Here is a 27,695-nt window from a genome sequence, read left to right as displayed (position 1 = left end):
GATGTTAACATGAAATTGCAAGCAAAAGTAACTGTAAGGGGCAAGGTTCCCGCTGCTCTGCGTCCTTTGGGGGGGGGGCGCGGGGCGGCAGGCATCCTTAGTGATGGGAAGGGGCAGCCCCTCAGGCTTAGTGTGGCAGCTGGGGCGTGTGTGTCTGGCCCCAGCTCTGTGTTCTGGCAGGGTCTCTGTCTGTGTCTTGCTGTCTGCCCTTTTCTCTTTTCCAGATGATTGGTGATCAATCTATCCAACTGCCGGTATGACAGCGGTGAGCATCTGTGTTCAAGGCATCCGTGATGGAGACTGAAGGGTGGGGAGGGGCCAGCCCTGGGAATGCCTGAGGGTGATAAACAGGGTCTCCCAATGCTTGGTTCTCCTGACTCCATAAACTGTCAGAAGAAACTAGAAATCTCCTAAAAATCACAGTGTTGTGCACAACCTATAGCCTTGCATATTTACGTACATATGTTTGTTGGCAGGGCTTCACTGTGTAGCTCAGGCTAGCCCAAGACTCAACTATGTCAAATGCATCTCTCCTCTCCTCACCTGCCTCTGTACTAGATTATCTTACTCATTAAGCCTGGCTCTAGATTATGGTTAAGGATTGGTGTACATCCAGAGTTTAACGTTTGGAGACAAGCCAGAAGACTCCTTCCTGGGAAAGGGAAGCCGTGCTGAGTCTAACATTCATCCTATATAGCCTCAGACGTGTCCTTCAATAAAGTGTCCGTTTCTCACTCTCTTCCCTCTGTCCACAAAACAAAATGGCTTCCAGCCGCAAGGAGCCAGCTCTCTAATTTCACTATGTGATCTGGGATGTCATGGGAAAGGGACCGCCCCACACAGAGCTAGCTCTTCCTTGCTTCTGTCCCTCGACAGACCTTTCTTTTTCTTCAACTCCTTCACAGTGCGCAGGGCAGCTCAGCAATATGGCCTCCGAGAGGCAGGGGACAATGACGACTGGACTCTCTATTGGACAGACTACTCGGTGTCACTGGAGCGAGTGATGGAAATGAAGAGTTACCAGGTATGTGCCTCCCTGGTCGTGTGGCATCTGGCCAGCGGTGGCCCAGTCTGTGTCAACAGCACTCGAAGGGATCTCAGAACACTCCCCTAGGCCTGCTTTGTCTCAGCTGGAATCGCTTATGAATTCCCGCTCCCTTTGCAGAAAATCAATCATTTTCCTGGGATGAGTGAGATCTGCCGCAAGGATTTGCTGGCCCGGAATATGAGCCGCATGCTAAAGCTGTTTCCTAAGGACTTTCATTTCTTCCCCAGGACCTGGTGTCTTCCTGCCGAGTGAGTGCCCACCATGCCCACCCCCTTGCCACCTCCCATCAATATATATGTTTTTTTGAGACAGGGTTTCTCTGTGTAGCCCTGGCTGTCCTGGAACTCACTCTAGCCCAGGCTGGCCTCAAACTCAGAAATCCACCTGCCTCTGCCTCCGCCTCTCAAGTGCTGGGATTACAGGCGTGTGCCTGGCAATATTTTTGTTATTTTTTTTCTCTCTGGCCTTGATTTCCCTTCTGCCACAACCCCATATGACCTTCTGTATTTCCCCCTACTGTTCAGGAAGTAAAGGGGTAAGGGTGTGCCCAAGGCTGAGAAAACACGGGCCCCGCCTATAAAACGAGCTGTCAATTAGGTAGGGACTGGGCCCCCTGCAGGTTGGACTCACAGTTAGGGTGGAAGTTTGCTCTACCCCAGAAACTGCTGGATTTGAACTTGCTCCAACCACCTGCCTATGTAGTTTCTGAATTTTTAAGGAGAAAAATGAGAGGTTGGCGCCTAGAGCAAGAACAGAGAAGGCTGCCTAGCCTGTCTCATTCAATGGCATGGTCAGCCACTGACCCTCAAAAGTAGACATGCACTCCCAGTGTGTGTAATTCTCTAGATCCTGCCTGGAGTCACAAGGGAATCAGAGACACACACTCTCTCTCTCTCTCTCTCTCTCTCTCTCTCTCTCTCTCTCACACACACACACACACACACACACGGAATGCACGTGACCTGGGGTCCGATGAGGGCGTGTAAAGGGTGTGGCAGTGAAGTGTCACCTCAGAATCGTATTCAAGTGGACTGAGAGAGGAGTCAGCAGCTAAGACCAATGGCTGCTCTTATAGAGGACCCAGGTCTGGTTCTCAGGGTGGCACAGTGCACATACATACTTCTAGACCTAAAAAAAAAAAAAGATAAAAATCTAAAAAATGTTTTAAAAGAATTATATTCACACTGTAAAGAATCCCTTTCTCTCTTCTCCAAGACTTCCCCAAACTAAGATCCCTGGGACTTGCAGACTCTTCATAAAGTGTTTGGAACAATCTTCAGGGCTGGCATTAACTTCAAAGGAAGCACAAAAATAAAGCTGAGTGGTGGTGGCTCACGCCTTTAATCCCAGCGCTGGAGAGGCAGAGGCAGGCAGATTCTGTGATTTAGAAGCCAGTCTGGTCTACAGAGTGAGTTCCGGGACAGCCAGGGCTACACAGAGAAACCCTGTCTCGAATTTAAAAAAAACAAAACAAGTATTTAAAAGGGAGCTGGAGAGATGGCTCAGTGGTTAAGAGCACTGACTCTGACTGCTCTTCCAAGAGAACTTGGGATCAATTCCCAGAACCCACATGGCGACTCACAACTGTCTGTAACTCCAGGATTTGACATCCTTGAATAGATATACATGCAGGAAAAACACAACTGCACATAAAATATAAATGAACAAATAAATAAGGAACATATTTGCCGTTCAGAAGATAGGAACCTCCAGACTTCACAGCCATTGTAGAGTGTACTTTTTGACTCCTTCAGTACACTGAAGAATCTTTTAGGATTTTTTGGATTTTTGGTGTTTTCGAGATAGGGTTTCTCTGTATAGCCCTGGCTGTCCTGGAACTCACTCTGTAGACCAGGCTGGCCTTGAACTCAGAAATCTGCCTGTCTCTGCTTCCCAGAGTGCTGGGATTACAGGCGTGCGCCACTACCGCCTGGCTCTGAAGATTCTTTTAAATTAAAGCACAAAACAATGTCTGTAACACCTATGATCCATTGATTTGGCTTCTTTATCCCTGCCAAGAGATAAAGAAATATCTCTTTATTTCTTGAGAGAAGACCTCACTATATATCCAAGGCTAGCCCAAACTCTCAGCCCATCCTCTTCAGCTTCCTATGTGTTAGGAGTATAGGTAAATACCACAGTTCTAATCTGGTTACCTTCTTTCTTCTAAGTACACTTTGGTGGTTTTTGTTTGTTTGTTTTTAGATGTAGCATCTAGTAGCCCAGGCTAGCCTTGAATCTGCTATGTAAACAAGGATGTTGTTGAACTGCTGATCTCCTGCCCCTACCTCTTGATTGCTACGATTACAGACCTGAGCTATTACACCCAGTTTATATGGCTGTGGAGATGAAACCTAGGGCTTCACACATGCTAGGTCTACATCTGAAACACATCCCTATCCCTCAGCACCCTTCCTTCAGAGGGCGTTCAAGGGTGTGATTTGCCTTCCTGTATTCCTGGCTTATGTGGAGGCATCTCATTGAGGCGCTGGAGTCCAGACAGGAGAAGGTGGTCCCATTGTCAGGGCTCAAGATGGGAGCAAAACTTCAATTCTGTCATGTGTAAACCCAAGTCAAACTACCTGGGGCACATCACATCACTCTTGTCCAATTTGTGTGATGTAACAAAGGAACACAGCCGGGCAGCAGTGGTGCTCGCCTTTAATCCCAGCACTCGGGAGGGATTTCTGACTTTGAGGCCAGCCGGGTCCAGAGTGAGTTCCAGGACAGCCAGGGCTACACAGAGAAACCCTGTCTCAAAAAAACAAACCAACCAACCAACCAAACAAACAAAACAAAAGAACGCATGAGACAAGTCTCATTATTCACGTGGTGTAGGTAATGGAGATGAGGAAGTGAAGCCAATGACGCGCTATACAGCTGGGAAGTGGTGTTGCCTAGATTTGAATCCAGGATGAATTTCCTTGGAAGTTTAATGTCTCTACCGCTGGATCACTGAGTGTCTGTCTGGAACACCAGGACCTTGTCCATAGCTTCTCTTTTCTGTTTTGCTCTCTCTCTCTTTTTTTAAAAAAAGATTTATTTATTTATCATATGTAAGTACACTGTAGCTGTCTTCTGACACACCAGAAGAGGGCATCAGATCCCATTACAGATGGTTGTGAGCCACCATGTGGTTGCTGGGATTTAAACTCAGGACCTCCGAAAGAGCAGTCAGTGCTCTTAACCACTGAGCCATCTCTCCAGCCCCTGTTTTGCTTTCATAACGAGTCTCCTGGGCTAGAGAAAAAATGGCTGAGGACTCAAAAGTACTAACTGGTCTTCCAGAGGACCCAGGTTCGATTCCCAGCATCCGTGTATGTGGTACCTCACAGCTGTCTGTGACTCCAGTTCCAGGGGATCCCACACCCTCTTCTGGCCTCCTCTGTCACCAGGCACAGTCATGGTGCAAAGACACGGCGCACAGACATACACATGGGCGAAACGTCCATACACATAAAATAAATTGAAATAAATAAAGATTAGTTTTCCTTGTCACAGTTCCCAAGCTAAAAAGGTGTGTCTTGTCTCCTCCCTGCTGTGACAGCTGGGGAGATTTGCAGACCTACAGCAGGACAAGAAAGAATAAGACTTACATTTGTAAGCCGGACTCGGGCTGCCAAGGGAGAGGCATATTCATTACCCGGTCAGTGAAAGAAATCAGGCCAGGGGAGGATATGATCTGCCAGCTTTATATTTCAAAGGTACTTCCTCGCCGTGATTGTGTATTTATTGCCCGCAGTGGCCTCGGGCTCTGTGGGACAGAAGCGAAGTGGAGCCAGTGGAAGGCAGAGGTGGTGATGAAACTGAGCCTGTCTCTAGCCTTTGATGTGCTCAGTCCCAAACCTTCCGAGTCACAATGTCCCTCGCCCTTGCGCAGTCCACCACTGGCCTGGCCTCACCAGGCCGACCTCTCCCTCACATGGATGAAAGCTTGGCTTGTGGAGACCCCGCCTCATTTAGGAGAGGGGAGTCATCTAGGGAAGTTCATAGACACCGGCTTTTCTCCCTGGCTGGGGTGGGGGTGGGGGAGTCACAGACCACATGTGATATAGCCCACTGCAGGGAGGGGTCCTTCTAGAAGTGTGTGTGTGTGTGTGTGTGTGTAGGGGGAGAAAGCACTGGCCTCCCCAAGACAAAATTCCAAGAGCCTCTTGCAGAAGGCAGCTGCAAGCGACGTAGCCCTGGGAGCCGTGTGCCCCATGCTAGGACCCCGTAGTGTTCACTTGCTGACACATCTCTTAGAATTGCTCGAAGCATTTGACAACTCGGGAGCTGAAGGCACTGTGTAGCTTGGTGACAACCCCAAGGTCACCCGTCTGTTCCTAAAGCCCAAATCTGCTTCTCCTGCTCCCCACCCTGGGCAAGCCTGCTCTTTACGCCTCTCAGCAAAGCTGCAGCTAGCGCCCCGAGGAGGAGGTGGTGGGAGCTAGACACCTCCACCTGTGATTGCCACCTCCCACGAGTGCGTGCGTGACTTCTCTCCTCCCCACCCAGCCCTTCATCATCGACGGGTTCAAGTTTGACCTCCGGGTTTACGTGCTGGTGACCTCCTGTGACCCTCTCAGGGTTTTCGTGTACAATGAAGGACTGGCTCGGTTTGCCACCACCTCTTACTCCCACCCCAACATGGACAACCTGGTGAGCTGAGGGGACACACTGCTTCCCCTTCTTAGCATGATAACACCCTCAGATTCTGGGGAATCCGCAGGCATCAGATGAGTACTGACTGTGGTCCAGATCCTACGGGGTTTCTCCTTCAGTCCTCCCAGAAGCCCTCCAAGATAGGGATTAGTATCCCCATTTTACAGATGAGATTAAAACCTTCGGAGTGTAAGAAACTTGTCTGGCCTCACTCAGCTAGGATGTGCTGCCTCTGGGACTTGTGGCTAGGCTTTCCTGACTCCCACACCAAAGCTACACTGCAAAGGTGCTCAAGAAGTGAAGGCCATAGCCGGGCAGTGGTGGCACACGCCTTTAATCCCAGCACTTGGAAGGCAGAGGCAGGAGGATTTCTGAGTTCGTAGACCAGCCTGGTCTACAGAGTGAGTTCCAGGACAGCTGGGCCATACAGAGACACCCTGTCTCAAAAAACCAAACCAAACCAAACCAAACCAACCAAACAAACAAACAAAAAGAAGCAGCAGCAGCAAAGGCCATGGATACACTTCCCTAGTTGCCCTGCTTCCAATCTTCCTGTCCCCCAGTCTCAGAAAGAACTATGAGCTATCCGTTTTGCCTTCTGTTTGCCCCTTTGTTTATGCCCATAAATTCGCTTCTCCCGTTAAGCCCCGGGGACTATGGAGGTGGGTGAGCGCTGTGCATGGAGAGGACCCAGAAGGCCGGTGCTTCAGGACCCAGAAGGCTGGTGCTTCAGGACCCAGAAGGCTGGTGCTTCAGCCAGACCCACGGTCTTATGTCTCTTTCCCCAGGATGAGATCTGTATGCACCTGACTAATTATTCTATCAATAAGCACAGTTCCAACTTCATTCAAGATGCTTATTCTGGGAGCAAGAGGTAAGAGGGTCGCTGCCCCATCTTTTTAGGATTCTACCCAAACCCACTCAGTCCCTGCCAATAGGTCCATCTCGGGTCACATGAGCTCCGCAAAGCCTGCTTTGCCTCTCAGCCCAGAACAGACTCTTCCTGTCAGCTCTCTGGACTGTTAATCATTAAAAGGAGGCCCTGCTGTAAACCCTGGGAGGCTGGGAGGAGGGAGATAAACACAAACGGTTTCCCCAGCAGAACACACACACACACACACACACCCCAAGACCTACCTTGTTACAGTTGCCCTCCTGACATTTCCACATCAACAGACTTTATTGATTGCAGGCTGCCAAGCGAGAGGGACTTGCCAGCTGTGATTCCTCAGTCTGTAGTCCCTGGGGTGTTGCTCCATTACAGATTCTCAACTGATGCGTCATGATGTCCTGAAGTCACCTGACCTGTGGCTAGCCGGCCTTCAGATTGGGGAAAACATGGGATTCCTAAGGGTTTGAACACCCCCCCCCCCCCCCCCCCCCGCCCCCAGCAGCTTTTCTACTAAAGCGATGGATTCCTTAGCTGGCATTTGAGAGAACGGTAGACCGAGAAGTGTGTGTGTGGTGGGCAGAGATGGCAGACAGCTGGTGCCTAAGGCTTTGTTGTTGGATTTTCACCACCACACCGTGGCCAAGGCAGAGCGCCCAGGAGCTCAAGTGCAGAGTGGAGCTAGGTCCTGTTACTGTTTCCCAGATGAGGAAACTGAGTCTCAGAGAGGGGGTAAGCTGACCAAGGTCACACAGCTCTGAGTTGGGTTGAACAGCTGTGTCCACTGCCAGCCTCACAGGGTCAGGGAGGCAGAGGGCATTTCAGTACATAGACTATTACTAGTACAGCCTGCTTGGAAGGAGAGGATATATATGTGTATATATATATGTATATATATATATATACATATATATATTAACTGAGTCACCATGGAGCATCAGAATTGCCAAGCAGAGTATATTCACAGCAACAGGCGATGACTCATCAAGAAAGGGTTATGTTGTGTTTTGTAACATGTATGTATATATGTGTATATGTATGCATGTATATGTGTAGAGTGTGTACATGTGTGTATTTGTGTGTGACTAGTGTGTGTTTTGTGTATATATACATGTGTAGTGTGTTCAGGTGTGCAGTTGTGTGTATGTGTGTGTATAGTGTATACATGTGTGTTTTATGTATATATACATGTGTAGTGTGTACATCTGTGCAGTTGTGTGTGTTTGTGTGTATGTGTTATGTGTATGCATATGTATAGTGTGTGTACATATGTGTATTTGTGTGTGCATGTGTGTGTATGTATGTATATGATGCGTTTGTGTATGTCTGTTATATGTGTGTGCATGGTGGGTATTTGTATGTGTGTATGTCTGTGTGGTATATTAAAGCTGGCCTCAAACTTGATTACAGTGGAAGAGGCTTTTACCTCCTGATCTTCTTGCCTTTACTTCCCCAAGTGTTTTAGAGAAAAGTCTGCATATGTAGCTTAGGTTGGCCTATGTAGCCCAGGGTAGCTTCAAATCCCCATTCTTCTTCCCTTAAGTGCTGAGATTACAGGTGTGCATTGCCACACCCAACTTCACTCACGCCCCCTTTTTAGAGGACACCAGTCCCATGTTGTCTGAAACTCTTGTCACTTGCTCTCCCTACAGATCCTGCACTGGTTCAGTGCCCCTGGCCAGGGTGCCTAGCATGTCACCCCCTCTCTGATGCTTGACTGCTGAGTAAGCCTCCACAAATTGCTTTGTCTCTGAGCCTCCATTCCTGGGTTTTCGGACACAGCCAATGATCCAGCCTTGTCCTGCCCTCTTTGTTGAGTTCCTGTGAGGCTCAGATGGCTGCAGCCCAGTATTGTTACTACTAGTGTTCTGTCGACCTAGAGCCTTCTTTTATGAGAAATAATGTCATTGCCAGGCCTTGTGGTGTGGTTGGCGTACAGTGGTGCTGGGTCCTAGCCCTTGGGAGCTCTCAGACTGAGGCAGGAGAATTATACATTTCAGGCTACCTTGGGCTATACACTAAGACCATGGAGCTAGAGATAGAGACAGACACAGGAGAGGGGAGAGGGAGAAAGTAAACAAAGAGGAGGGAGAGAGGGAAGAAGGGAGGAAGAGAGAGGGGAAAGAGAAAATATAAATTAAAAAATATTGAAACCATACTAGGCCTTAGGCCCTCAGGCTCTGATGGACAGGGTGTTGTGGGGACAACCAGACCAAAATAAAATGTAGACACTTCTGGTAATATTTTCCCCCTCTGGCAGCAGAATTCAACCCAAGGCCTCACACCTGCTAAACAAGAAAGTGTTCTAGCCTATAGCTCACACCCCCTCCCCGACCCTCAAACAACACCCAACCTCTGTGCTCCCTGCTCTGACCTCTCCCTCTGCTCATGGCCCTTCTCCATCTGAGCAGCCAGCTGCCCCCCGGGGCTCCCTCTGTCCTCTCCTGGCTCCTCAGCCTCCTCGCTCCCCTAGAGACCCATCTCTTCTCAACCCTGCAAGTGTGCCAGAGAGAGCCTGATTTTATAATAGAGCCACACCCACAACCCTTTCAGCCATGCAAAGATTAATCCACTTAAGAGGGCAGAGCCCTCCCAAAGGTCAGGCCTCCCAATACTCTAGCATTGGGGCCAAGTGTCTAACACTTGAGCTTAGAGGAACACATTCAGCCCATAATATGTCCTGGCCTCCGGTGTGCTTCCCGCTACTGCCCCTTCCCCTCTTTCTTCCCTTCCTTTCTTTTTGCCCATCTCCCTGATTTGAGAGCCCACCTCCTCCCTCATCTGCTGAGACTTCAGACAATTTTCTCATGCTAACTCTCTTGCCTCCTCAAAGTTGGCCACTGAGGTCAACCCCCAGTTTTGCCTTTACCTTCTCACTGGGGTTCAAGGTCAGCAGGAGCAGGAATCCAGTTGGAGAGGAAAAGACAAAGTTTGTGAGCCTGGAGGGCCTCTGGGCAGATGCCAGCCATCATCTTTCAGTGTGCCTGGCACATGCCTGGTGTTGCAGTGAACGGAGTCACTGTGGAGTGTTAGAAAATTGTCAGGCAGAGCGTATTCACAGCAATGAGTCATCAAGAAAAGGTTATATTGCATTTTGTAACCCATGTTGTAGGAAGTCAGGGAAATGTGTAGTCTATTTCAGGAAGCTTTATTTCCCAATTAGGCAAATCAAAGTGTTTGGTTTTTCCCCCCTACTAGAAAGGCTTGGTTTTCAACAATGTGGAAAATCCATTTATGCAAAATGGTTCAACCTGACTAAGGTGGGCAGAGAAACACCTTTGTGTTGAGAGGCCTCCGCTTGTCTGTCCTTCTCTAGACACATCCTGGGTGCTTTGCATACATGGATCCACTCATTGCACGGTTCTCAGGCTTCCTATGACAGAGGTGGCGGTTGCACAGACGGTCATTTGTTCTGCAGTCCCTTCCACCAGCTCCTTGGCTGACACGCCAGCTCCTTCCTTTTTGACCCTTCATGGGAGCCCAGTGTTTTTTTTTTTTTTTTTTTTTTTTTTTAATAATTTTTAAAGCCAGGCAGCCGTGGTGCACTTAATCCCAGTACTTGGGAGGCAGAGGCAGGCAGATTTCTAAGTTCGAGGCCAGCCTGGTCTACAGAATGAGTTCCAGGACAGCCACAGAGAGAAACCCTGTCTAAAAAAAGAAAGAAAGAAAGAAAGAAAGAAAGAAAGAAAGAAAGAAAGAAAGAAAGAAAGAAAGAGAGAAAGAAAAGAAAGAAAGAAAAGAAAGAAAGAAAGGAAAGAAAGAAAGAGAAAAAGAAAGAAAGAAAGAAATTATATAATTATATGTATTTATTTGGGGGACAGAGTACATACCATGATACCACAGTGCACATGTAGAGGTCAGAGGAAAACCTGCAGGAATCAGTTCTTCCTTCCTGTGTGTGGATCAAACTCTGGCCATCAGACTTGGCAGGTGACTCTCTGACAGGGTGGCTGGGCGCCTCACTGCTCAAGCCTGAGGTTTCCTGGGATGTGTGGCTTTATGTTTAAAATGGGGACAGTATCGCTTGCTTGGGCCATCTTCCTCTAAGTGTGGAAATGCTGTGGTCCTGCTGATCTCTGTGGGCAGCCCCAAAGCAGGACTTCGTTTTATGGTCCCTAGTATCTCAGGGGACTGAACTGTGTGTGACCAGGGTGTCATTGTTCTTCAAAGGCTCCCTACTTGTTTCTAAAAGTTACCAAAGGCTGAAAAACCATTGCTACTGAAGCAAACCAGTGATGTGTGTGTGTGTGTGTGTGTGTGTGTGAGAGAGAGAGAGAGAGAGAGAGAGAGAGAGATTGATTGACTGACTCCACACACATTTATTCTTGTGGCTCTCGAACCAATACTCAGCCAGCTCTTTCTTCAGCCCACAGATGTTTCTTAGAAAGTTCTCAGGCTGTGTACCCTGAGGTTCTGAGGCCTGAGGAGTCTAGGCCTGTGACTCCTTTTTTTTTTTTCTTTTCCCAAGACAGGGTTTCTCTGTGTAGCCCTGGCTGTCCTGGAACTCGCTCTGTAAACCAGGCTGGCCTCGAACTCAGAAATAGGCCTGCCTCTGCCTCCCAAGTGCTGGGATTAAAGGCGTGTGCCACCACCGCCCAGCAGGTCTGTGACTCCTACAGGAGCGCCCCCATTCTGATCCAGCCTCCGTGTCACTTTGGCTCGGGTCCCCACCGCATCTGGAGCCTTATCATCTCCAGAAGTTCCTGGCTTTCACCATGCCATGGCATTGGCGGGCCAGGAATAATGCCCCTCCCTCGTGCTCCGTGTCCCTCTTCAGGAAACTGTCCACCTTCAACACATACATGAAGACCCATGGCTACGACGTGGAGCAGATCTGGAGGGGCATCGAGGACGTCATCATCAAGACGCTCATTTCTGCTCACCCAGTCATCAAGCACAATTACCACACCTGCTTCCCCAGCCACACGCTCAACAGCGCCTGCTTTGAAATCCTGGGCTTTGACATCTTGTTGGACCGGAAACTCAAACCCTGGCTGCTAGAGGTAGGGAAATTGGGGGTGTAAGCTGTCCCCCCCCCCCGATCCCCCCATTTCTCGGTCAGCCAGCGTCGTCGTGGACTCTGCCTTCCTGCTTCACCTGGGTTATTAGTTCAATTGACTTGTGTCACTTCCCTTCCGTGGGGCTTGCTGCCCGTGGGTGTCACGCCTAGGTGAGAAATGGCCACCAGAGGGGGGTAGACGGCTGGGAATCGTGCCTTCCCGAGGTCCAGATTTACAACTGCCACCTCTCTCGGGCCGAGTGATTGTAAAGGCCCGCTCTGCCTCCTGTGTTTCCCACCAAGAGGCTGTTCCATCTTAAAACTTGGTCGCCGGTGATTGGTTTCTAATGGAAGCAGCTTTGCCTGGCTCTCAGGGACCTGAGGTACCCGATTCCAAGCATCAGTATAGACAATTCTGTGGTCGGAGTGGGGAAGCGCAATCCCACGCCCTCGGTAGGAAGACGAAGAGATCTCTGATCAGGCTTCGCTTCCTGATTAGATTCCGTAGGCAGCTAAAGCAGCCATTCAGTGAGCACAAGGGACAAGGATGTGGAATTCTGGGGCCCTTCCCTCCCGTACTCTGGACCCGCACACTGGACCTGGATTCTCAGGCTGGGGAAGGCGGGGCTTTGTTGGGAGCTCCTCCCACCCAAGGACAGACTGAGGTGGCAGCACTAGCTCCAGAAGCTGCTGGCCCTCCACCAGAGTCGTGCTGCTCCTCTGAACAACATGGACTCTCCTGGGTCCGGGAACTGGTCTAGCTGCCTCCTTCCGGCTCTCCTTCAGTCCTGATCGGCTTCTAGACAGAATCGCTCTGCTTCCAGACTTTGAATTGGCCTCGGGATTTCCCTCTGTATTTTCTTTTATTCCCTGCCCCGTCCCCCACCCCTTTCCTCACCCAGTAGTCCTGCCAGACCCAGACTCACTCTGTAGACCAGGCTGGCCTTGAACTCACAGAGATCCACCTGCTTTTGTCTCCCAAGTGCGGGGATTAGAGCATGTACCACTTCCTCTGGTGTTCTTTTCGGTTTTCCTCTCCTCTCCCCTCCGCCTCCTCCACCTCTGTCTTCTCTTCCTGGCTCCTTCCTTTCCCTCATTCCTCCCGACCTTCCTTCTTTCCTACTTTTTTTTTTTTTTGACTTGTTTGAAATCGGGTGCTGCTTTATAGCACAAGCGATTCTGGAACTCATTGTATTTTAGCCTCAAACTTGTGGAAATTCTCTTGTCTCGGCCTCCCAAGGGGGATTTACAAGCACGAGCCACTTATGTCTGGTTAAACCTATGGCTTTAGACCGCTGTTTTCCTCCCCAGTGTGTGTAGAGCACAGTTTCTGAGAGAACACATACCACACTCATGAGATCGAGGGCCTATAGAGAGGGAACTTTTCTCGCTTCCAGAGGAGAAAGGACTGAAATAGCTGGCGAAAAGGGTGGTATAGCCTTTGATCCCGGCACTCAGGGAGCTGAGGCAGGTGCATCGCTGTGAGTATAAGGCTTCATTGAGAGACCCTGTCGCAGAAACAAACAGAACCCCACCTGGTTGCCCTAGAGGGATTTCCACTTCCTGCCTTCCCTGCTTTCTTCACAGCAGCTCCAGTCTCGAGCTCCCTCAGCTCTGTCCCAAGCATGCGCACGCGCACAGCCAGGGCCGTGAGGGTGGAGTCTTGGCCTCATCTCTGCTTTCACATCCCCAACCGGTGTCTTCTCTTCACAGGTCAACCATTCTCCAAGCTTCTCCACTGACTCCAAGTTGGATAAAGAGGTGAAAGACAGCCTGCTCTACGATGCGTTGGTCCTCATCAACCTGGGGAGCTGTGACAAAAAGAAAGTCTTGGAGGAGGAGAGACAGCGGGGACGGTTCCTGCAGCAGTGTCCAAATCGGGAGATCAGGTAGAGCAGAGCCTCCGACTCCAGGCAGCTGGTTCTTATCCTGCCCGGCCCTCAGTTAAGATTGCCTGTCCTGGGCCCAGCTGTGACTAAAGTCTGCTGGTTCTGTGGCCTTTTTGTCACTTTCCTGGAGGCTTGGGGATCTCATTGTGAAGTGGAACTATGTATGCATAAGCTATTAGGGGCACTGAGTGACGTCGTCCATCTGAAGCCTTACCTAGTACCCGGTACCGTGGTTTGTTAGAAATTGTGAAGGTCCTTATAACCGTTGGGCCAGTGAAGTGACTCTGTAGGTAAAGACACTCTCGTGCTTGGCATGGTGGCACACGCCTTTAATCCCAACCCTTGGGAAGCAGAGGCAGGTGGATCTCTGTGAGTTCAAGTCCAGCCTAGTCTACAGAGAGAGTTCCAGGATGGCTGGGACTTCACAGAGAAACCCTGTCTTAAACAAAACCAACCAACCAACCAAAAAACCAAGAAGGCATTTGCCATCAGTGAGATGGCCTGGATTCCAGCCCTAGATGCCGTAGGACAGAAGGAGAGAACCAACTTCTATAACCAATCCTTTGACCTTTGTGTACCCTCACCACACACCACAGAGGGTACATATATACACACTAAATAAATGTAAAAAAAAAAGATTTCTAACTGTATCTGTACATTATTGTTAAAGCACTTGGCTAGCACTTCTCTCCTGGGAGAGAAAGATAGGACACATGTGAGCACGTGTACACACACACACACACACACAGAGAGAGAGAGAGAGAGAGAGAGAGAGAAAGAAGAGTTAGTGTAGTTTTGTTTGTTTTGAGACAGGATCTCTGTTGTAGTCGTGTGTGTGTGTGTGTGTGTGTGTGTGTGTGTGTGTGTTATATATGCACATGTTGGGGGGGTAGCCTGTGCATACTTGTGTGCTTATGTGCAGAGGGCATCAGACACTCTGTCACTCTACCTCATTCCTTTGAGATAGAGTCCCCCAGTGACTCTGGAGCTGAACCATTGGCCAGCATCAGGGTTTCAGGCTGATGTGTGTGTGTGTGTGTGTGTGTGAGTAGACACGCACAGCCACGCACAGCTTTTTAGGAGAATGCTGGGATCTGACAGAGGTACCAAGCTCTTGTACCATCTCTCTAGCCCCCCAGCCCTTGCCTTTTATCTTTTTGTTTGTTTGCTTTCTTTTGATTCATTCTTTTGTTTGTTCTTCTTGGTTGTTGTTATTGTTGTTTGTTTTGTTTTTGAGATCGCATCTAGTGTACTTCAGGTTCCTATAGTCCATGGGATGGGTGTCAAGTTGGGCTGGTTATTGGTTGTCCAGTCCCTCAGTCTCAGCTCCCTGCCCGATGCCTACATTTCTTGCAAACATGATAAACTTTGGGTTGAAAGATTTTTGGGTGGGTTGGTGTCTGTATCATTCCACTGGGATTCCTGCCTGGCTACAGGAGGTGGCCTCTTCAGGTTTCATATCCCCAGTGTTGTGAGTCACAGCTAAGGTCATCCACGTTGATTCTTGAGTGCTTCTCTTGTCCCAGGTCTCTGCCTCATCCAGGATATGCCCTCTGCTTTCTTCCCCCCCATCAGCTGCACATTTCCATTCATTTTCATGGCCATCTCCCATGTCGCCTGTCCTTCCCCACAGCTGACCCTGAATCTTCCATTCCCGTCCCCATCCTCTCCCCAAACATCCCTTTCAAAGGTGGGATGCTTCCTTCTACAAACAACTTTTGCCTTCCCTGTTTGGGATTAAAGGTGTGTACTGTGGGCGTGTCTGTATTCCAGCCACAGGTAATAAAGGTGTGTTTTAAGGGCTGAGCCACACCACAAGTAGCAATGGGTATTTTCAGAAGAATAACACAATGTGATCACATATCCTGTAACAAGAATTTAGCAACATGAACTATTTTATTGAGACTGTCTCTTTGTTCTTGGAAACTGGAGATTAAGATAGATAGACATAATTATATGAAATAAATTGATTAGTATCACATGAGGATTTAGAAATTACCAGTCTAAGAAACAAACAAACAAAAAAAGACCTCTGCTCCGAGTGAGGTGGTGGTGGTGCACACCTTTGGTCCCGTCACTCGGGAGGCAGAGGCAGGCCACAGATCTTTCTGGATTCAAGGCCAGCCTGGTCTACCGGGTGAGTTCCAGGATAGCCAAAGCTACACAGAGAAACACTGTCTCCAGAAACCACAGACAAACCAGCAAAAGCTCTGTCATATACCATAGGCATGCTCAATGGCACCTCGTCTCCCTGGCACTCTGTGTGCCCAGGATGGTCCTGGACTAGAAGCCAAGGACACGAAGATTCTTCATAGGAAGCCGACATGACTAGGCTTGGCTGACTGGTGACAGCTCCAAACTCTAGAGCTGGGGCTGCCTGCTGCCTGGGACCCCAGAAGGCCTTATACTGTGCTGCGCTGCTGTCTCTAACACCTTAGTAGTCCTGCTGAAGGCCTCTCTTGTGCAATAGATAACTCAGTGGCTCGTGGTGTCTCTGCCGTTAGGAAGCTTATCTTGCTACCCTACCTGATCTTTTCCTCCTGGAGATGAGTAAAGTCGCCTCGGCTCATAAAGGCTCATTACGTCCATCCAAGAAGCCTTCAAATGTAGCAAAATAGGAGCTTCTTTTTTCCAGAGAAGGGTAATGAGGGCCATGGACTCCCGGGAAGGTGGCGACAGTCTGCCCAGTCAGACTAAGCCAAGGGGGAAATGGGTTTTACTCATAAAGGGAGAGAATTTGGTTGAGCTGTCAGACCCTTGTAACCAGCTCCTTTGAGCACTGTGACACTTCCTGTCCCAGAAATGCTGGAACCCCCTTTCAGAAGCATTCTTGCTTTTATTTTTAATCAACCATTATCATGTGCAGGGCTTTAGATGACAGTCAGCTTGGACATGTCTCTTCCAAGAAAATGTAACCGTTGCCCTGCAATCTGTTTTCCCACAGGCTGGAGGAAGTCAAGGGTTTCCAGGCCGTGAGGTTACAGAAAACAGAGGAATATGAAAAGAAAAACTGTGGAGGCTTCCGGCTCATCTACCCTGGTCTGAATTTGGAGAAGTATGACAAGTTTTTCCAGGACAATAGCTCCCTCTTCCAGAACACTGTTGCTTCCAGAGCCCGGGAGCTGTATGCACGGTAGGAAGGCTTCCTTTAGGGCTGAGGTGGACAGGGGACTCTGGTAACTGTGTTTGAGCTGCTCCTCTGGGTGGCCCAAGGTAGCGGGGGGGGGGGGGGGGGGGGGGGGGGGGGAGAATTTCTGTGTCCCATTTCCCAGCTGACAGTTCTGTCAGCTACATCCTGTCTGCGGTCTCACAAGGACCAGAAACTGCTCCCAGTTTCCACAGCACATCGAGCCATTCAATAGATAAGCTGCTATTTTAGATATTCATCCTTAAGACAAACGCCCGGCCTACCGCTGCCTCCAAAGTGTGTTATAAATCCAGGCTATATGGAATCCAAGGTCTTGAAGAGAGCCATCCAATTAGGTCCAGTCCTTACCTAGCACCTCAGTTATGAGAGGGGAAGTCAGAGCATAGGGAGGGTCAGATATCAAGATGACTCCTGACTCCTAAGACCAAGAATTTCATCTGGTACACTGTCTTTGGTCCAGAGAGCCCAGCAAATGTAGTGGCCCAACACGGGAGCCCCTTGCTTTAGCGCCCTACCCAGCCCCTCTTTCCAGAGAAGGGGGAGTGATGGCGGTCCTGTGGCGTGAGAAGTAGCCCTTCCTTGGAAGCTATTATTCCCCAGACTGGGGATGGCTGGGAGAATGGCGCTTCCTTATCTGCTCTGCTCCTTGGCCTTTGGTCACTTGTGTGTAGACCCTCCATCCTCCAGTCCATCTTCTTTTTAATTGTTTGGTTTACATGTATGCATGTTTTGCCTGCTTGTACATCTTATGCATGCAGTGTCTGCAGAGTCCTGAAGAATGCATCAGATCCCCTCAGAACAGCTGTGAGATGCCGTGTGGATTCTGGGAATCGAACCAGGGTCCCATGGAAGACCAGTGCTCTTTACCACTGAGCCATCTCTCCAGTCCCCTCTCTGTTCCATCTTACCCATCCCTTACCCATACCCTGCTCCCTCGCCCATGACACTCATCTGTTCTTCAATCGACAGGCAGCTGATCCAGGAGCTGAGGCAGAAACAGGAAAAAAAATTCTTCCTAAAAAAGGAAAGGAAGGAAGAGATTCAGGGCGAGTCTGTGGGTGAGCAGGCCAGAGACAAAATCATGCGGCTCCAGCGACAGAGACAGCAGCTGAAGTGCAAGACGGCCACCTGTCCCCCCAAACAAGTAAACTCCCATGAGGGGGGCGTGTGTATAACCAGCACCTTGCCCCGGCTTGGGCCGATCCGTGGAAGGGTGCCACGGAGACCTCTGCTCCGAGCACAGACACACTGATGGGTTGCCCGGAGGGCTGGACTACAGGAAGGGGTCTAGAAGGTGCAAAGAGCCTGGCGTCCGTCCGTTAGAGGATGATCCCTCCATCCTGGTTTAGAGGATGCTCACACTGGTCTGTCTCTGGAAGTAAGAGCCTCCTGGCCGTGCTGGAGACTGAGCCTTATGAGCTCATGTAGGGAGTGTGCCCCACAACTATGTATACTCAAAGCCTTCTTCTCCGACCTGGGTGGGAATGCCCCCTCCAGCAGGCTCCTGGGGGGGGGGCTTCTGGGAGACACTCCATGGGGATGACTGAGCAGGGCAGGGTGCTTCCGACATACTTTCTACACAGGGCGGAGGCCCAGCCCCTGGCGGGCCCCTTGGCGAGCCTCTGGCGAGCCGCCTCACTGTCCTGGGATCTGAGTCTTTTGATTTCTCTGTCTCCAGCCTCCTGTTCTTTTCTACCTCAGTGGTACAGATGACTCCCCCCCCCCCCCCCCCCGTGTTGGTTGGTTTGGTTGGTTGGTTGGTTGGTTTTGTTTTTTTTCCGAGACAGAGTTTCTCTGTATAGCTCTGGCTGTCCTGGAACTCACTCTGTAGATCAGGCTGGCCTCGAACTCAGAAATCCACCTGCCTGTGCTTCCCAGAGTGCTGGGATTACAGGCGTGCGCCACCACCACCCAACTCAGATGACTTTTCAACATATCTTATCATTCTTGTTTTGCTTTGTTTTTCTTAAAGATAGCCATCTCATGTGACCCAAAACTTACTAGGTAGCCCAAGATAGAGTGGAAATTTTCATCCTCAGGTTTCCCCCTCCTGAGTACTAGGATTACGGGCATGAGGGGAAAAGCCTGATTAATAGTGCTAGAGGTTGAACCAGGGGTCGCATGCATACTAGGCTGCTAATTAAGCAATATCGCCAGCTTCCTTCCAATCTTTTATTTATTTATTTTCAAAATGTCTCACACTTACCGTGGAGCCCTTGATGGCAGGCCTGGAACTCGCTATGTAGACCATGCTGTAACTCATGGCTATCCTCCTGCAGGAGTTCTGGGATCACAGGAACGAGCCACCGTGCCTGATAATCTTCTTAGTCTTGAAGACTTCACCTGGAAGGGCTAGAGCTGGGTTGGAGACTATTTTCAACTTTGTTGGAGGTGTGGTGTGGGAGTGGGGGGCGCAGTGTCACAGATTTTTTTTTTTTTTTGGTTTTTTGGATTTTTTTTTTTTTCTTTTTTTGAGACAGGGTTTCTCTGTGTAGCCCTGACGGTCTTGGAACTCACTCTGTAGACCAGGCTGGCCTCGAACTCAGAAATCTGCCTGCCTCTGCCTCCCAGAGTGCTGGGATTACAGGCGTGCACCACCCTGCCCGGCTGTCACAGACTCTTTAGGAATCTGATGAAAGCTATGGAATATTTTTTGCCATCAAGTATGCCCTGTACTTTTGGTAATCTGAATTTCAAGTGGCTCACGGACTCCCTCTCACAATCCAGCTATGAGCTTTGAAGGGTTCCAGAGCCCAGGCTGAGCGCTCCAGATTAGGAAGCCTTTGGTGTCTCCTGCTTGCTTTCTCTTCACCTCTTTCGCACCTTCCCTGGGGTGCGGATGAATCCGATGGTGGACAGGAGGACCCCGTTCCCCACGGGCTGCGTGTTTGCTTTCCTTCTTCCCAGTCCTTCCATCCAGTGACCTTAGTGTCCTGCACATCTGGCTTGCTCTTGAATATCAGAGGCTTCAAGAAAAATGAAACTTCTGGTAGCCTCGACCAGAAGGACTCCAAGAAGGAGGCCATCCTCATGCCCTGCAAGCCCGTGTCGGCGAGGAACTACAATTCTGTCCCCGACCTGAGGAGTTCAAACCCTAGCTGCTCTGAGCTGGAGTTCCATATGGCCAATTCCAAAATCAAGGAAGTCAAGTCGGCCCTTTCGGTGAGCATAGTCAGCAGTCCCCAGGTGAGTGCTCTGGGAGTGGGTGGGGGGAGTCTTGCTTTCTTGTCCCTTTTCTATCCCTAACTTGCAGCTCTTGCTTGAGCCTCAGTTTCCCCACTTGTGAAGCTCAAACAGTGGATCGGCATACCTGCTGGGAGGGTGGGCCTGGGATGGGTTGAGGAGGGCGGCTCCCACAGCTCCTTTTCTTAGGCAGGTCGCTGTTGACATCATGCTAGTCTCCTCCAGTGCATTGTCTCAAATCTAGATGCTTCGAACAGGACCACGTGTCCTTTGACGGTTCTAGAACCGCCAGTGTGGGCACGGCCAGGCTTCCTCTGAGGTCTCTGGAGAGGAAAGCCTCTTTGGCTTCATCATAGTCTGAAAGCTGTTGGCAAGCATTGATCGGTGACAACAGCGACTGCCTGTGTTGTCACATGGCCTTGTTTTTGTTTGTTTGTTTGTTTGTTTGTTTTGAGGCAGGGTCATCACTAAGTCCAGAAATCTCTGTGTCTGTCTCCTGAGTGCTGAGGTTAGAGACATGTGTCAGCACACCTGAGATAAAGCCATTTTGATGAGGTTGGTGAGGCACACCTGTGGTCCCAGTTCACCAGAAGGCTGCTGAAACAGGAGGGTCACTTAAGCTCCAGAACTGAGAGCTAACCTAGTCCATCTTAAGTATTTATTTTATTTTAGTGTGTGTGTGTGTGTGTGTGTACCACCTGAATGTATTGCTAGCAGGTCAAAAGGGGCTAGTGGATCCCCTGGAACTGGAGCTACAGGCAGTTGTGAGTGGGTGCTGGGAACTGAACCTGGGTCTTCTGTGAAAACAGCAAGAGATCTTAACTGTAGAGTCATCCCTCCACTCTCCCAGTCTATCCCATCTGCATATACAATAAATGTTCCAAACACAGAATCAGATATAAAGTCTTCCTATCATCTGCCTCCATGGTTACAGTTTCAATAATTTGACAGATCAAAAAATGTTTTTAAAAATGACATCTTTACTAAACATATACAATTTTTTAAGATGCATTTGTGCATGTGGATATTCGTGTGCCTATCTATGTGCGTGACAACCTTAGGTGTCAGTCATCAGATACCATCCACTTTGTTTCTTGAGACAAGATCTTGGAACAGGAGCTTGGAACTCACCAAGTAGGCTTGGATAGCTGGCCCATACGCCTCTGAGTCCTTCTGTCTCTATGTCTCCCCTGCTAGGATTACAAGTCTAAGCTTCTAAAACAAACAAACAAACAAACAAACAAAGCCCCGAGTTCTAAGGATCAAGCTCCGGGCCTCATGCTTGGGAGACAAGCACTCTAATATTTGAGTCACATCTCTCCAACCCCAGTCTTCATTTCTTGCACTGCTGAGGATTGAACCCAGGGCCTTGAGCATGCCAGGCAAGTGCTCTATCACTGAGCTGTATCCATCCCAAACCCTTGTTTCTGAGAGCTTTTAATCCCAGTACTCAGGAAGGCATAGGCAGGTGGCTTTCTGAGTTTGAGGACAGCTTGGTCTACTCTAGAGAGAGTTCTAGGACAGCCAGGGCTGTGCAGAGAGACCCTGTCAAAACACACACACATATTTCCAAGCTTTTGTTTTTGAGATGGGGGTCTTTCTGTGGCTCTGGTTGGCCTCAATTTTGCTGTGTAACTCGGGCTGGCCTGTCAGGTGCCTCCTGCTTCTGCATCCTGGGTGCCGTTATAGAGGATAGGTATGTGCCACTCTGCCTGGCATCAGCGTGCAGACGTTGTCCTTGACATCACTCCCTAAACAATATCGTGACCGCTATTTATGTAGCGTTTCTACTGCATTAGGCAGTATACGTCTATCTAGAGGTGATTCGAAGTATATGAGAGGCAGCTGTGGTGGTGCACACCTGTGATCCCAGCACTTGAAGGGTGGAGGCAAGAAGATCTGTGGTTCAAGGTCATCCTTGGCTACATGGAGGTCGGCCTTGTCGCGAAAACTTAAACAGTGAGGACGAAGAACTATCTGGATGAGACTCATAGGTGGCACACAAGTACTGCATTTTATAGAAAGGACCTGATGGCCCTTGGATTTTGGTATCCTTGGTGCTAGATGTCCATGTACCAGTTCTCTTTAGACACCAAATGACAACTTTCTTTTTTTCTTTTTTTTTTTTTTGTTTGTTTGTTTTGGTTTTGGTTTTTGTTTTGGTTTTTTTGAGACAGGGTTTCTTTGTATCGCCCTGGTTGTCCTGGAACTCACTCTGTAGACCAGGCTGGCCTCGAACTCAGGAATCTGCCTGCCTCTGCCTCCCAAGTGCTGGGATTAAAGGTTTGTGCCACCACTGCCCGGCAAATGTCAACATTTACAGCTCTTCAATTGCAGAACCAAGCCAAAGAAACAGCAACAATGAAATGCTTAGAGAGTTTATTCAGCAGTCAAATGTCTAGTTTTTATTTGAAAGAAAAACAAAACAAAACAAATCCAAAAAAAATGCAAAATACTCAGGAGGTGAGGCAGGAGGCAGAGACAGGAGGATATTTGTGAGTTCAAGGAGAGACTAGTCGACAAAGAAAGTTCCAGGACAGCCAGGGCTACACAGAGAAGCCCTATCTTGAAACAAAACAACACAAAACAACAACAACAACAGGTGACTCTGGGCCAGGTATGGGGAATCATGGTATTCCACACCTGTGGGGCAAAAGTGGGCGGATCTCTGAATTCAGGCTGGTCTACAGAGTGAGGTGGGGCAAAAGTGGGTGGATCTCTGAATTCAGGCTGGTCTACATAGTGAGGTCCAGGATACCCAGGGATATAGAGAGACCCTGACTTTTTTTTTTTTTTTTAAATGATTTTAAAAATATCTACGATTTTTCTCAATCTGATTTTTCTTTTTTTTTATTCGATATATTCTTTATTTACATTTCAAATGATTTCCCCTTTCCTGGATCCCCTTTCCTGGATTCCCCCCTCCCCGAAAGTCCCATAAGCCCTCTTCCCTCCCGCTGTTCCCCAATCCACCCCTTCCCACTTCCATGTCCTGGTATTCCCCTACACTGCTGAACTGAACCTTTCCAGGACCAGGGGCCATTCCTTCCTTCTTCTTGGGCATCATTTGATATGTGGATTGTGTCTTGGGTATTCCAAGCTTTTAGGCTAATATCGGCTTATCAGTGAGTGCATACCATGATTGATCTTTTGAGACTGGGTTACCTCACTTAGGATAATGTTCTCTAGCTCCATCCATTTGGCTAAGAATTTCATGAATTCATTGTTTCTAATGGCTGAATAGTACTCCATTGTGTATATATACCACATTTTCTATATCCATTCCTCCTTTGAGGGACATCTGGGTTCTTTCCAGCTTCTCGCTATTATAAATAGGGCTGCTATGAACATAGTGGAGCATGTATCCTTATTACACGCTGGGGAATCCTCTGGGTATTGCCCAGGAGTGGTATAGCGGGGTTCGCCAGAAGAGGGGCCCTGTCTTAAAACAAACAGGGCTGAAGCCAGGCAGTGGTAGTGCATGCCTTTAATCCCAGCACTTGGGAGGCAGAGGCAGGTGGATTTCTGAGATCGAGGCCAGCCTGGTCTACAGAGTGAGTTCCAGGACAGCCAGGGCTACACAGAGAAACCCTGTCTCAAAAACAAATAAACAAACAAATAAACAAAGCAAACGGCAGTAGAGATGGCTCAGAGAAATATATAAATAAATAAAAATGATCAGGACATGGCTCAGTCACTGACTGCAGTTCCAAAGGTCCTGAGTTCAAATCCCAGCAACCCCATGGCACAACCATCTGTAATGAGATCTGACACCCTCTTCTGGTGTGTCTGAAGACAGCTACAGTGTACTTACCTGTAATAAATAAATAAATCTTAAACAAACAAACAAACACAAAAAGTTGACTCTAGCTTGACCCAAGCATTACTCCATTAGTATATAAAAACTTCAAAGCTGTGTGGCAGAGCACACCTTTAATTCTAGCACTCACTAGCAGAGGCAGGTCAATCTCTGAGTCTGAGAACAACAGCCTGGCCTGCCTAGTAAGCTCCAGGCTAGCCAGGGCTACATAGAGAGACCCTTTGAAAAAGAAAAAAAGAAGTAAGAAAGCCAAGTAGCCCAAGAGCTACTATGTCTTTGCTACATGTGAAGGTGCAGAAATTGGCTGTTTGTAAGGAGTTTGGATTCAAAGACATAAAACCAGGCTAGGGGATGTAGCTTGGATGTAATGTAGATGGCTGTGGGTTCCATCCCCATCACCACGAATTAAAAAAAAATGTAAGGGGGAAAACAAAAGCAAACCCAGCCAGCACCTTGATCTTGGGTTTCTCAGCCTCCAATACTCTTAAAAAATAAGTTTCTTCTGTTTAACCACTCAGTTGTTATGCAGAACATGGTTCTCTTCTTTCACCAGATGGGTCTTGGGCATTGAACTCTCGGTGTTCAGGCTTGGCAGCAGTCACCTTTACCCACACAGCCATCCTTTCTTCTTTCTTTTTATTCTGTGTGCATTGGTATTTTGCTTGCATGTATGTCTGTGTGCAGGTGTTAGGTCCCCTGGTGTTGGGAGTTGAACCCAGTCTTATGGAACCTGGAACCTCTTCCCTGGCTGACCCATCTCTCCAGCCTGCTACAGGTCCAGCTGAACAGCTCTCAAAGGTGTTTGGTTACTGCAGCCAGAGCCAAGTAAAAAACAAACAAACAAACAAACAAGCAAACAAAACACTAATCTGATACAGAATTTGAAGCCCATTTCCACCTTGTAGGTAAACTTCCTACAAGGTAGCCCTTCCTGTTGTTGCCTTTGCTTTGAGGGTTTGAGTTTGTTGGATTCTTGCTTATCAACTTCTGCTTTTGCTGCTGTACCCAACAGTCATAGAGCCCCAAGGCATATCCTTTCTCTCTGTCTGTCTCTCTATTTAAGTGATTTGATTCTAATGTTATGTTTTTGATGGGGCGGGGAATCTCACTATATAGCCCTAAATGGCCTAGAAATCACTGTATAGCCCAGGCTTCCCTTGAGTTCACAGAGATCCACTCGTCTCTGTCTTTTTAAAAATAAAATTTAATAAGATTAATTTTTAAAAACCTTACACACTGGACAGTGGTGCCACACACCTTTTAATTCCAGCACCCAGGAGGTAGAGGCAGGCAGATCTCTGTGAGTTCGAGGCTACTCTGGTCTACAGAGTTCCAGGACAGCCAGGTTTATACTGTAAAGTGGTGTCTCAAAATAGCAAAAGCAAACAAGTCAATAGAATAAATTGTGTGTATGCGTGTGTGTGCGTGTGTGTGTGTGTGTGTGTGTGTGTGTGTGTGTGTATCAGTTTACATGTATACCATGTGTGTCAGGTGTTCATAGAGACCAGAAGAGGTGATTGGGAACTAGAGCCACTTTGCCAGCCCCTGAGGACAGTTCTTAATTCACCACTGTAACCATTCCCAGTGTTTCTTTCAGGAGCAAGGAGGGATCCCTCTGCCTCCCACAATCTCATTCCAGGCTGTTTTCTTTTTCAGCACATATCCTCTGTAGAAACGTCCCCAGATGCCACAGCCCCCATCTCAACCTCTCTGGAATCCCTGGCCAGCATGAGCCTGTCCACCAGCCCTGAGTGCAGCAGCCCTGAGAGCATCCACATGGTCTCCTATACCCGCAAGCCGCAGAAGGCCTCCCACAAGCTGATCCAGGAGAAGAGATCCAAGCCTCTCATGTTTTCCAAATCCAGGCAGTTGGACCTGAACTGTTCCTTGATGAAGAATGACATTAAGAGGCAGTATCTGATGTCAGAGATACTGCAGAAGGTTCAAATGAAGAAAAAACGCCCCTTGTTCCCGACTCCCAAGTCGCGTGAGTACTGGGGTAGGCTGGGCTGTACCAAGAGCTTAGGCGCTGGAGTTGACTTTCTCTTACTGTGACAAAATGGCACACGTCCTTCACTTCTAAAGAGAATACGCTGGTTTTAGGCTCATGGCTTTCAAAGGAATGGCGGATGACCGGGCAGATCCCCAGTGCTTTAGGTCTTGGATGGGAGTGTGCCTTCACAGCAGTGGTAGGGAGGCCAGGGTGAAACTCAGTTTTGTGACTAGCCACTGTAGGCTCCATTGACTTCCAAACTGTGAGGGCCCAGTCCGGTGGCTCATGCCTGCTGTCTCAGCAATCAGGAGGCTGAGGCACGAGGGGTCCTGAGTCTGCAGCTAGCCTGAGTGACCCAGCAAGACACTTTCTCAAAAAAAAAAAAAAACCATAAATAAATACATAAATAAATAAATAAATGCTGGCACCTGCAATGGGCAGCTCACTACCGTCTGTGTAGCTCCAGTGCCAGGAAATCCAAAGTCTCCTTCTGGCCTCCTTGGGCACCTGTATCCATATGGTTCACATATATAGACAGCGTGAACATACACATCAATAAAAGCAAATAACATGTTTATTTTATGTACTTGGGTCTTTTGTCTGCATTCATGTCTGCATACCCTATGCCCTTGGAGGATTCCCTGGGATTGGAGTTTCAGATCATTGTGAGCCACTCTATAGGTGCTGGGATTTGAACCTAGGTCCTCTAGAAGAACAGCCAGTGTCTTAACTATTGACCTATCTCTTTATCCCCAACAAATAAAATGTTTAAAAATATAAATAAATGGGGCTAGAGAGATGACTCAGTGGTTAAGAGCACTGACTGCACTTCTAGAGGTCCTGAGTTCAATTCCCAGCAACCACATGGTGGCTCATAAGCATCTGTAATGGGATCTGGTGCCCTCTTCTGGCAAGCAGGCATACATGCAGGCAGAACACTATACTTAATAAATAAATAAATAAATAAATAAATAAATAAATAAATAAATAAATCTTTAAAAATATATATATAAATAAATAAAAATGATCAGGACTGGTGACATGGCTCAGTGGATAAAAGGGTGATTGCCACATAACCCTGATGTCCTGAATTTGATCACTGGGACCCCTGTAAAGAAGAAATGACTCCTCAAAATTGTTCTTTGACCTCCACCCATGTGCTGTGGTACATTCACCCACACACATATATAATAATAATAAAATAGTTTACAAAACTAGCAGTTTGGAGAGATGGCTCAGCAGTTAAGAACACTGGCTGTTTTTCGACCCAGGTTCAATTCCCAACACCCACATGGCTGCTCACAGCTCTCTGTAACTGCAGTCCAATTCAATGCTCTGTTCTGGCCTCCATGGGCATCATCTGGCATACGTGTGGTACACAGACAGACATACAGGTGAAACACTGATTTAAAAAAATAAAGTAAAAATATTTACCAACTCCCCCCCCAAAAAACCCCAAAAAACCAAAACCAGTAGTGACAAGAAGATTCAAATTATATAGGAGTAAAGAGAGGGGAATCAGTTGGAATAGACCCAAAGGTTTTAGGACTCCCAGGTTGAAAGGGTTAGGTCCTCTTCTCTCTCCAGTGGAGACGTGGCCCATGCTCTTAGGGATCCTCCATCCCCACTGAGCAGAATCGTCAGCAGAGTGCTGCCATTCAACATCCCCAGCTCTTTTCATGTGAGCCTCGTCATCTGCCAATCTTGGGAGGTCAAAGACACTGAACAGAGCAGAGACGCGATGGCTGACTTTGATTCTGAGACCTTTAGCCAGTTTGGGGGCACGGGAGCCTGGTAGGAGGTCTCCAGGAATCTGTGCTGACCGACATTACCTTTCCAGAATACCCATCCTTGTCCAAGGAGCGGTGCGCTCACAGCCGCAGCTCTGGCAGGAAGAAAGTGTTGGCTGCACCCTCCGTCGTCGTCCTGCAGGCTTCTCACAGACATGTTGAATCTCTGAACGACCTCTTAGTAGTTGCCACGCAGGCCCGACTGGACCCTCGACCCAGCAGAAGCCATTCGGGCACTACGACGACGAGGGACGCCGGCGCACAGGACCCAAAGCACACCGCCACTGCTTGA

At 48.6% G+C, this 27,695-nt stretch overlaps 1 protein-coding gene across 1 annotated transcript; it reads left to right on the top strand.

Annotated features, from left to right (window-relative positions):
* The first annotated feature begins 1,003 nt into the window (after window positions 1–1,003).
* Window positions 1,004–27,695, top strand: Ttll6 (tubulin tyrosine ligase like 6). The gene is made up of 13 exons (XM_052196582.1): window positions 1,004–1,024; window positions 1,166–1,296; window positions 4,596–4,752; window positions 5,546–5,689; window positions 6,481–6,566; window positions 11,359–11,584; window positions 13,294–13,469; window positions 16,414–16,602; window positions 17,587–17,761; window positions 19,525–19,803; window positions 25,277–25,602; window positions 27,177–27,199; window positions 27,454–27,695. Exons 1-13 carry the CDS (start codon window positions 1,004–1,006, stop codon window positions 27,693–27,695), a joined length of 2,175 nt encoding a protein of 724 aa, XP_052052542.1.

This window comes from Apodemus sylvaticus, chromosome 10 (genome assembly GCF_947179515.1).
Source record: "Apodemus sylvaticus chromosome 10, mApoSyl1.1, whole genome shotgun sequence".
NCBI lineage: Eukaryota > Metazoa > Chordata > Mammalia > Rodentia > Muridae > Apodemus > Apodemus sylvaticus.
This window is presented reverse-complemented; position numbering and strand designations above follow the sequence as displayed.